Source organism: Microtus ochrogaster, chromosome 10 (genome assembly GCF_000317375.1).
Source record: "Microtus ochrogaster isolate Prairie Vole_2 chromosome 10, MicOch1.0, whole genome shotgun sequence".
Lineage (NCBI taxonomy): Eukaryota > Metazoa > Chordata > Mammalia > Rodentia > Cricetidae > Microtus > Microtus ochrogaster.
In genome coordinates, this window is record NC_022016.1 from 24789325 (window position 1) to 24800878 (window position 11554).

General features: G+C 47.9%; 1 protein-coding gene across 5 annotated transcripts in view; it reads right to left on the reverse strand.

Moving 5' to 3' along the window:
* Positions 1–11554, reverse strand: part of Slc24a2 (solute carrier family 24 member 2) — a 241184-nt gene that overhangs the window by 37488 nt on the left and 192142 nt on the right. For all 5 annotated transcript variants that reach the window (XM_013348256.2, XM_005352706.2, XM_013348255.2 and 2 more), the window contains one exon: positions 3103–3201. In XM_013348256.2, the coding sequence (XP_013203710.1) occupies positions 3103–3201 (99 nt within the window). The remainder of the gene's footprint in view (positions 1–3102; positions 3202–11554) is intronic.

Consider the following 11554-nt stretch of genomic DNA (forward strand, 5'->3'; position numbering starts at 1 on the left):
GAGAGAGAGAGAATGAGAGAGAGAGGATGAGAGAGAATGAGAGAGGGAGAGAGAAAGATAGAAAGAGAAAAGGGAGAGTGTGTGTGTGTGTGTGTGTGTGAGAGAGAGAGAGAGAGAGAGAGGTCATGGATCAGCAAGTGCAGTCATGTTTTCCTGAGAAAGCAGAAGAGGCTCAAGGACCCTGGTCAGGCCCTGGGACGCCGTGACACCAGAAACCAAATGGGCCCGTGTTTCTCACTCCACAGCTTACACTTCGTGACCCTCAGCAAATGCTTCAACCTCTGCGACATTTGTTTCCTCATATGTAGAACGTCCGTGCCGCTAACACAGCCACCACCACCACCACCACCACCATTACTATAGCCGCCCTCACTGCCCCTGCTGCAGAGATGTAGGAAAGTGTACTGAAAGCGCTCGGAACAGAGCCGCGGCGGAGCTGACAAGCCAGAAAGGAACGATCTGGATCGCCGTCACCACAATGGCCTTTTGGAAGATTTTATTTTTTCAGGGCTAAGAGAAGCACCTCCAGGTGGCCACTGTTCAGGCCCCATTAGGTTTAACATGAATTTAAGAGGGTGTGAAGTAGAAAGTCTTTCACTGAGGTCAGACAGAAGGCTCAGCAGTCAAGAGCACCCACTACTCCTTCCGAGAACTGGGTTCCATTCCCTGCACCTGTATTGGGAGGGCCACAACTCTCATTAACTACATACATTCTGGGTGGTCCAACGCTCTACGCTGGGCTCCATGGGCATGGGCACCAACTCTGTTCAGGGTCAGAAGGCAATGCTTGTATGGTGCTAAGTCAGGAGTCAGGGCTGCCGGACAGCAGTCTGCCTGGCTGTGCCAGATGTGAGCAATGGGATGCTCAAAGAAGAACAGAAGTTTGTTTTTTTTCCTCTAGCAATTTCAGAAGGACCAAATATTTCTGCCACTATTGCATGAGAAAATAGAGAGTTATGTGGGGCACATGCCTAAAATCTCAGCACTTGGTAGGTAGATGTAGGAGGATCGCACAAGTTCAAGGCCAGCCTGGTTATGTGGTGAGACCCTATTACATCCCCCCAGCAACAAAAAGAACTCCATAAGAATGTTTGGCTTGAAGAAGTCAAGTACTGGAGATCTTAAGGAAATGCTCATGAATTCGGTTGGGGTGTCCTGAGACACATGTGGTGGTAAGGAAAGTATGGAAATTCGGGTTCTCCCTATCTATTGGTGACTCATCTGGTCAGTGGTGTGGGCTGTCCTGCTGTCTGTAACCATGTCGGGTTATCTCAGTATGTTTCATCCAGTTATTTAAATCAAAACATGCTAAGAATCCGGGGGACACAGCCCCCATAGCAGATTGTTGAGGCCAAACTTGATCTCAGAATCACAGGATCCACAGGAGGTTAGGGTGGTCCAGGAGAGACACAGACAAGTAAGAGCCTACCTCGTAGACACAGCCTCTAACTTGAGGGTGCCTGTAGCCACAGTATTTACTATCACAGACAATAGGGAGCTAAATCCCGGGGTTACTTTGGAAAGCATAGATTTCCATACACACTCCTTTTGATTGCCACACCCTTCGCTGGCCCTGTCAACAGTGGAGTTCCTAGGAGTTCTGTTACGGATGATTAAATCCAAGTCTCCAGTCACCAGTCTGCAAGAGTCCGTCTGGGAGTGAACCCAGCCACATAAATCTTCTGTTCCAAGATACTTCGTCCCACAAAAGAAAAACCAACAGCTGGAGTAGAAAAAATTGCCTTTGGGATCGAACCCAAAACTCACACACAACAACCAGAGTGTAACCAGGCAATAAATTTCCCGGTTGACCTTGACACAAAACCCGAACTCTGCTCCTTCTAAGAGAATGTGCTCAGGGAAGCAGAGGGGGTCAGGTGAAACCTTGTAATTCATAGCCCAATCTTGGTCCACATTTGAACTGATTCCTGTCCATGTTCTTCATAAATACTCAATTGACTCAATTGTCTGTTCCTTGGCTGAAAATTTTGCCTGGGCTAGAATTCAGGATGGTAGGAGAGGCAGGAAGTCGTCTATGGAGTATTTTGAGGGCAAAACTGTTGAGATTTGTCTGCAGATAATTTTAGTCACTTGGGCAATAGCTTCGTTTACAGCATGGATCCAGATTAGGTTAAATTTAGTCTGAATTTGGAATTGAGAGCTATATTATAGTTACAGACAGGAGAAAGGGAACATGATGCCCCAAGTTAAAATAAGCTGCCTGAATGTCACAATCTGGTCACACAGGAGTTCTAGAGAAGTCAGCCAAGACAGACCTAGACTGATTTTGCCTGACTTTATTTTTTTTTGGGGGGAGGGCTGTGTATATGTGTATGGTGTGAGCATATGTGTACATGTGTTCATGCATGTGTGTGTGTATCTGTGTGTCTGTGTACCTGAGCACATGTATATGAAGGCCAGAGGTTGATAATCCACCTTATTTACTGAGGCAGAGTTTCTTGGGGGAACCCAGAACTTGCTAATTTGTCTAGTCTAGCTAGCTATCTTGCCCTGGGGAATCTTCTGTCCCTGGCTTCTAAATGCTGAGATTACAGGTGGGGTTACCACTTTCATCCAGCATTTCCGTGAGTGCTGGGAATTTGGACATAGGTCCTCACATTTACGGAGCAAGCGCTTTATCTGCTGATCCACCTCCCCAGCCATGATCTTGCTGAATTTTTTAAGAAAGAGGAGACGGCATGGACTCTAAAGGATTCTGTTGGGGTGAGTGGTAATTTGGGGGTGGTGGTGCACAGAGCAGTATAGTAGATATACAATCCGATCACCAGTTAAGGGTACAGAAGCAGAACTCCCACCCCTGGATAAACATTAATGACTTGGTTGTGTCTCTTTTTTGGTGGCTTTCTGAAGCCAAGTGCCTGTCACCTCTTGAAGAGAATACTTGGTGATTTGGTTAGAATTACTACTCCCCATGGACTTCTCTTAGTGTTCCCTTGGTGACATACATGCCTGGTCCTGGGTGCAGAAGAGGGACTCATTTCATTGTTGAGGAAGGGCCTGGGCTGGTTTTAGTCAGGGGTGTCCACACTGGGTCCTGTCTTTCTGTGTCACCTCCCCTAGGCAAGGATATCTCTCACTTACCCACATGATTGGCAGCCCCATTCTGCCGCTCATTCTCATCCACTTGGCATTTCTTCTTGGCAATCTTGTGGAGAATCGAAGCCTTTTCTCTGAATCTCCCTGAAGCAAGAGAAAGTGGCAGGAAAGAGACAGAGTGAGGGGGCAGGATTGCCAGCGCAGGGCTGTGGCCTCTCCACGTAGGCTACATCACAGCAGGGACCAGAGACTCTATCCACCCCAAATGTCTTTCAGCCTATGTGGAGGGTGCTTTCTTACCTCTTTGGACACCTCAGCCCAGTTCCCTGAGAGCTGCAAGCTCCAAGCTGCTGAACCATAGGGGAAGGGTGGGACTTGGCTCTCTGTCTCCCCTCCCAAGTGCTCACAAATGCATGAAAACATCAAACATCTCCCCTCACAACCTCTGAGATTCCCAGTGAGACTGAAGATTCAGGGCTGCTTTGGAATTAGATGCTCCAGGTTTGCTTTTGACAATGGCTGGGAAGGAAAGCCAAGCCCAGCAATCCTTCGGCTTGACTTTGGTTTTCCAGCGTTTGTCATTATTGCAGCTTCCAGGAGTCAGGGACAGACACCACAGCTCTCCAGAGAAGCTGAGTCAGCTGCGAGGAAAGCGTCAAGCGGTGACTGATCTCACTTGGGGATTTAGGGCAGAGAATGACCAACCGAGCATGTTGGTGATGAGACACTTTGGGAAAAGGTTCTGGGGAAAAAATATATATATATATACCATGCTCAAAGCAATCACTGTAAAGAGCTGTGCCACAAGTGAAGCGCCTCATTTCGCCTTCGTTATTGACGTAATTAATGGGTAAATGCATGTGATAAGCACACAGAAGAGGCATGCAAAGTGTAGCGGTTAGGGGGACGCAGCGCATCTCCCTCTTTTAGTCTTTGATTTCCTTCCTTGGGAACACTCAAGGTACAAAAGATTCTCATTTTAAACTGATTACTGCCTAGATTCCTGCATGATGAGTTCCTCAAAATATCCTCAGTCCCACAATTTTCTACTGGGCTTTTTTTTTTTTTTGGTTGGCTGTGTTACCTAGCAGCGTATTATCGGGGGATCTCATTCTGTTTTTCAAGTTAGAAGCAAATCGAATGAAAATGTTTCTCTTGGAGAGTGTGTCCTACAAGGCTAGGCATGGCAGGGGAGCACCCAGGCCTCTCCTTTCCCCATGTATGGGAATCATGACAGGTTAGAATGATGTGATAGAACACGTACAGGTCTATATGAAGGTGAAACAGGATGGGGTCATTTCTGCTCAGAGCTTCATTGGCCACTAACTTAAAACCCTTTTTTTTTTTATAAGCTCATGGATTTGAATTTATTTTGTGTTTCAACCCATTGCATTTTTAAAACTTTTTTCTTTTAACTGGGGAAGGCATATGCATGCTGCGGCATACATGTGGAGATCAGAGGGTACCATATGTGTCCTGGAGTTGGAAGGCAGGCTGTCAGGCTTGGAGGCCAGCACCTTTACCCATGGAGCCATCTTGCCAGCCTTTACCTACATTTCCTATAGTACAAAGGTGTCAGTCTAGGCCGTGAGTGTGTTGCACAACTGTGCTCTCCAGGCACGGGAAGTGGGGGTGGAATGAGAAACAGAAAGTAGGCTAGAACGTGGCTTGGAGTGCATGGTAGCTTACTTTGATGGGTGACTTGATTGGGTGAGTGATATCGATGCGATTAGCAACCCACTGTGTCTGTGAGTGCCTCTTCTGGCCTCACATTGATGGTAGGCCAGTGAAGGTGGTGGCACTGTGGCAGGCATTGGAGGGACATCTCCAGTTTGCACGGAATAACTAGATTCCAGCGTTTGCCCATTACTTCTCTTTGTTTCCAGGCACGACGAAGTGTAGTAGTACCAGCCTTTGCCACAGGCTTCTACTGCCATCATGTTCTGCTTCCCCTTGGTCCTAAGGTAAGGGACCAGATGATGAGGGATGAAGGCTCTGAAACCGGGAGTGAGAACAAATCTTTGCCACTGTGATGGAGAACTGACTAACTCAGACGCCACAAGGCATGGGAGGGATGAGGAGACAGGCAGCTGTTCATTCTGGCAAGTGCTTTGAGCTTGGGCTTCTGTTTAATCTCCGTGGTAAACTGGAAAGAAAAGGGTGAAGGAAAGACACTCTGGGAACTAGGAAAAGGAGCAGGTCAAAGCGAGCATGGAAAGGAACAGAAAAGAAAAAAGAAGGATATGAAGGAGGTAGGTAGGTAGGTGGTGGCTTGGTGGTGGCCCAGCTTGCCGTGCGATGCTGGGCACTTCCTGGCTACTGGGTGGAGTTTTCTCTGAGCACTAAGCAGATGGGGAGGGTGTCCTTTAGAACCCTGCAATCTTAAGCCTAAAGGGGTTACTTTGCAAGAAAGACAAGCTCAAGAAGTTTCCAGATCATGTGTTTTGTACCCAGAAGTGGCAAAAGGAGGTTCTGCATTTTCCCTGCAGCTTCTGCTAACTGTGACGTGTGTGTGGGATCCACCTCTGAGCTCAGATCAATTTGAGGCCTATGCAATAAAAAGATCAAACACGCTTTAAAACCACATATGGCAGAGCAAGAAAGTAGACAAGGGTGCAGAAAAAGCAAACCTGTGTAGACTAACCTAGCTCCAATCATGCCCTCAAGTCACGCATCACAGCAGACAAGATGCTCTTCCCAGCACCTCTCACGGCTTGCCCATGCTCAAAAGATTCCTTCCTCAGTGGATGTATGTGCCAGAGAGAAGTGACTTAAAAATGGACACACAAACACGTCTGGCTGTAGCCACTTACTTTGCCATGAACATCTTTCAACACTGAGTGGGCCATGCCTGGTGTGGCTTTCTCAAATTCTACAAGAACTTTGGCAGATAGAGTGGGAAGGGCTGGTGGGGCCGGGGTGCTGGGTATCTTGTGTGTCTCTATTTCCTCAGCTGCAGTGGGTCTCCTCAGTTTCTGTGCTATTGAAAGAAGGACCTGCTCTATGGCCTTTTTCTCTTGGGGTTTAGTCACACGTGCAGCCTAGCAAAGCTGCCAAGGCTGGCAAGGAATTCTTCAGTTTCTTTCCTTCACGTTTGTCACCTGATCATGTTTAGCCCCACTGTTCTGCCCTGGTGACTACTCTCATTCAGAGTGCTGATGACGGCACCCTTGTCTGAAGGGGTTTTTTTTTTCCTCTTGAAGTTAAGTTTTCAGCCAGGGCCACCTCCAGCACTCAGCAATACACTCCCGAAGGGGCAAGGGAGAGCCCGACAAGGCAAGGTCTACTTGCTTCAGCCTGTTGGGTTGGTGCTTGAGTTTCAGGGAATCCTCTCAGAATCGCCTCTAAGTGTTAGGTCCACATTTCGGTGGGGGCACGGAGGGATGGGCGTAAGAGACTGCCATACCGCTTTGTGTCTGGCAAGAAAGAATCGAAACACCTTTGAATACTTTTCAAGGTGAGCCGTGGAGTGATTTTTTTTTTTTAGCCTGGTTCAAAGCAGCCTTAAAAATATCCTTTGCTGGTGTGCAAACCCTGAAGGTGTTGTCTTTTTATATAGCCACAGATATTTGTATACTTAGAAGTCTCGGAAATAGCAGACTGGGCTCGGATCGTGAGGCACCTACGTCAAACCTGGTACACAATTTTAGTATAGTTTCGTTTGATCTGAGATGTACAAGAGGACCAGCTGAGTGTCCTCACAGGAGGGTGCGTGAGGGGGTGGCCAGGAAGCTTGGAAGGAAAAGAGGGGAGCTGAGGGCTTCTTGGGAATGAGGCTATTTAAGAAACACAGTCACCCAGAGCCTTGGCTGGGTCCCTCCAAGCTGAAACAGAAGTCAGTCCCGTGTGTACTGTAAGACAACCTGGAGGTTTGTGCACTCGAGGGGAGTAGGCGTGGCTTCTGTCCTGCTGTTAATTCATTAAAACAGCCCTCTGGAAATACCTTCACTTTCCCCCCCACCAAGCCTGAAATAGGCAATTGTCAAAGGGGACTGTTTGGGCTTGGGGTCAGATCCAGACTGTCGTAGCCTGAGCATACAGGAATACAGGAATATAGGGGAAAAAAGGCACGAAAGAGACAGATATAAAGGAAGCCAGTCACTTGGAGAGAAAAAAATGAGAAAGAGGGGGTAGGGGAGAGAAAACTCGGAGCAAGTCTTTTCAAGTCTATTTCTGTGTTTTCAATGCTGCCTTTCCTGTCTCTTTCTTTGAAGTTCAGGGCTTGGCAGGTAGCTTCGAAGGCCAAAGGGCACCCGAGCTCTTGCCCCCCCCCATCCCTGTGCCCCATCTATTGCTTCTTCGTCTTTCCTTGCGAAAACTCTAGAATCAGGCAGACAGGCCCTCCTCATTCTGACAAGGCCTTGACAGAACCGAGGTGGTGTCACCTGTTGTCCCAAGAGCCTCTCTTTCCCCCTACAGCCATTCATCAGCAAAAACCAAAAACATTCTTTTAGCCCACTTCTCCTTGAGCCCTCACTTCTGACTTCCACCAAGCCGCTCCACAGGGGCAACCCAGCCAGCTGGTGTGGCCCCTCCCCCTTTCCTCTCTGTCTCCCCAGCACTCTCAGGGAGAGACACACTAGGTCCGCAGAGGATCTCCAGGTCGGAGTGAACGCCCAGGACCTTACAGCTGCCTTCCGGACTCCATCTAATCCCTGACCATGCTAACCTCATCCCCACGGCCCTCTTGCCCTGCTGCACCCAGGCTAGCCCCTTCTCTGCACCCTGAGAACACTGTGCCCCTTTATACCTTAGCGCCACGGCACCGACTTGCCTGCTCTGCGCGAAGCCCCTCCCTGCCCCCTCCCGTCCCTCTTGCCCCCAAATCAGAGGCTCACTGTTGCATCTTCTTCTAGTATCTGTTCAAACGTCACCATCTCACCCCGGCTTCCCTGAGCAAACCTTCTCTAGCGTTTCCTATCCCAGCTTCTTTCCGCAGAAGCAGTTATTCCCATTACTATTATTACTGTTGTTTATGCATCGTTTTCTATGGGTGAAAAAGCTGGGTGAAGGCAGAGCTTTTTACCACCGTTCCTCCTAGTTGCCCTCAGCAGAGCTCAATAAACCTTGTGCTCATGGTCTTGAGGCAAGTAGATAAGGTTAGACTTCCTATTGACCATAACCTAAACTCTGTCCTCATGGAACCTCCAAGGTTATAGCAGTGGTGGAACAGAGAGGTCTCCCAAGCTGAGAACTTTCTATTGATAATTGGGGCACAGTGAGTACTGATGGCCCAGGGATAAAAGGCAGGGCACATACCATGTTTCCCCATTCTGTGAATTTCCTGGGCCAGCCCCAAAACAGGACTCCTTGGGATGGAAAAAGAGGTTTTGGAGTGTTGTGAAGACCCAGGGAGAAAAGGCTGTGTCCTGCTCCTCCTTTACTAAGTGGCTAGTATTTATGAGGGGCTAACCTGAAGGTTTCTCCGTTGTCGACTTTTTCAGCATCATAGCCTTGTGTCAGCTTCCCACGTACTTATCCATTCTCACCACTAGAGGACAGACTTCACTGAGAAGGGGGCCTTCTCTTAGCCATCATCTATGCCTCAATAATGCCAGGCTTGGGAGATGGAGAGATGGCTCAGGGGTTAAAAGCAACAGTTCCAGGCTCCTCAGCTGCACACTGCAATGAAACTCTTCCTTTATAAAATGGCAGCCCCGAGAAGCTTCCTCTCAAGCCAGTCTTGAAAATCTTAAGCAAACCTGTGCTATGTATTCGGTAGTGTTTGGTGGGTTCATCTGGTACCCCTGGAGCTTCAGCCTGGATTCCTGGATCCTTCTCGATGGCCAGGATGGGGTGAAGCTCAGGGAATAAAACTGAAAAGGCAACCTAGCAGCTTGGATGGACGAATGGATCATTCCACAAACTCCGAGAAACAGTAATTTCTTAACAGGCACTGGCTTGATTTGTATTCTTTAAAGGAAAACGTTGGATACTTTTTAAAGCCTCTAAATTATTTACTCCATTATGAAATTCATCAAGTAAATCATGTAGTAAATTATACTACATTGGCATTAATGAAGCTAAACTACTACTGTAAACTGTCTTTAATCAGTTGTGAGTGAACTTCATAGTAGAGGTGCTCAACATAACTCAATTGTCGTTACATGTATAGGTAGATCTGTAACGGATGAGAATGCACATCTGTCCGATGTGAATTTATGATCTTGCCTCCCTGAGCTGGTTACATCATCATGAGCGTACTTTCATAAACACATTGAAAATAGTCCCAGCGTTTCATAACTGTTGGCATGTAAGTGCTGACATTTCTGTTTCTAATGTTCCCAGTCTGCAGACTTTCCTCTCCCAGACTCTGGATCATCTTCAGTCTGCAGTGTCTGCCTCTTCTCTCAAGTTCAAGGTCATAATATAGCCCCTTCTGTGCCTTCACTTCCACTGGCACTGCCCTCACGCCTTTCTGCCTTGGAGGCACCCCACTTGGACGAGCTGGCTATGCTGGTGCCTGCGCCCTTAGTCTCCTTTGTTTACACATGAACTCTGCACCTGGTGTCCGTCAGCATCGCTCTAGGGACCAGTCCTTGGTTGTTTTCTGCCTCCGCATGACCCTGATTTCTCTGTAGCATTTGGCTTCCCTTACCCCAACCTCAAAAATCATCTTTAATTTTCACAACCCCTAAGGGACTTCTTTCAATGCCAGTAATCCTCAGAGCCCCTCCTGGCCCTCTTCCTCATTCCCTCTTCTCCCCAGGGGACCCAATTGCTTGCTACCCTGAGTAGCAGTCCATCAGTCCTGAAGCTCAGACCCTGTTCTCCAGAAGACCCACACCTCCACTCAAACACTCCTCCTTCCTAGGCAGCTGCTCTTCTCCCTGTGCCATCCATTGCTGATGTCTACACTCTAGTCTTCTGCCCCCGGGGCATCTTAGCCATCTCAGCCAAGACCTTTGGACTCTACCTGTGACTCTTGCATGCTAAGTCTCCTGGGCTGCTGTTGGTTCTAGCATCCTCACTGGATCCCAGTGTTCATCGTCCCTCCTGCATCCCCACTTATCTCCCACATGGCTCCCAGTTCTCCACATGAAGTGATCTTTTCTACTCGGCCAGGTTCTGAGACATACCTTCAAGGATCTCTTTCTTCCACATCAGCACATTGCTATCTGCCCTATGATGGTGTTCATCAGAGACCCTTCAAGGTATTTTTCTGACCTCCCTAGGCAGCACAGGACAGGGTATCAGTCCCCCAATGCTAGGCTTGCTCTCTGGGGGTTTGTGGGTATGGTCCCATGACTATAAACAACAGAGAGAGATGCAAGTGGGTTAGTGATGAGGACCTGGAATTGTTTCAAACTCAATTCTCAGTTTACGTCTGGGGAGAGGGCAAGAAAGAGGCAACACCCATGGCAGAAGCCTCAAGGGACTGCTTAAGTTCACACTTTGGTAGATTTCCAAAGATTAGCAGGGCTAATAGATGATGTTGTCAGCCTCAGAGCAGGTCTTTACTGCAGTGTTTCAGGAGAACTGGGGCTGCTGGCCAGACTGGGGAGCTGATGCTCTCTAGCTTAGCAGGGAGCTTGCTCTGCTTCTGGAACTTTTCTCAGTGACCATTCCCAGCTGCCAGACAGAGCTGTGGCTCAGGCTAAGAGGACTCAGATTTCTGAATTAGATGGGCCTGCCCATGGAGGCTTTAAAATTTGCCTTGGTTCCCATTGCCTGGGTCCTTGGAGAGAGCTAGGGGAGGAAAGGATGAAGAGTCAGTGCTGATAAAGTGGGCTGCACACCCCCGGACCTGCCAACGTTTAAGTCAAGCATTTCCTAACAGGTGGTGAGGTCTTGTCCCAGGCAGCTCATTAAGGCTCAAACCTGCAGAATGTCTTTGCAAACTGGCTAAAAAACCCAGAAACTAAAAACATCAACAACAATAAAAAATCGTTTGTACTGATGAGGAGTATATCACCCAGTGATTTATCCCGATGTAAAGTAAAAGTCATTAGATTTGTTAAAACTTCATCTACAGAAGCCACTGGTATGTGGCTTTCAAAATATATCTGTTGCCACCCAGATTTCTTGTGTATAAGGATTGGCACTTACTTTGAGTTCCTAGTTTTTCTGTCTCTCCTCCCCCCAACAATTTTCAATCCCCTTCTACTTTACACTGCAGTCTGGTACCTGCAAATCTTGTGGGCTTGCAGCAAAAATGCCGGCACAGGCCAGAGCTCTGTAACTCAAGTTGTAGAGGCCCATGACTAAACGAGAGAATCCAATTCATCTTAGAGTTAATTATAAGAGAAACTTACCACGCTTAAGTAACATGCCAGCTTCCTTTGGAAACCAGTCCTTCCTCCCTTCCCTTCTCTTCCCCCTTCCTTCCTTCCTTCCTTCCTTCCTTCCTTCCTTCCTTCCTTCCTTTCTCTCTCTCTCTCTCTCTCTCTCTCTCTCTCTTTCTGTTTAGACAGTGTGCCAAGGTGTATTAAAGAGAGCTTTGAACTTGCTGTGATCTGCTCTTTCAGTTTTCAAACTACATATACATTTTTTCTTA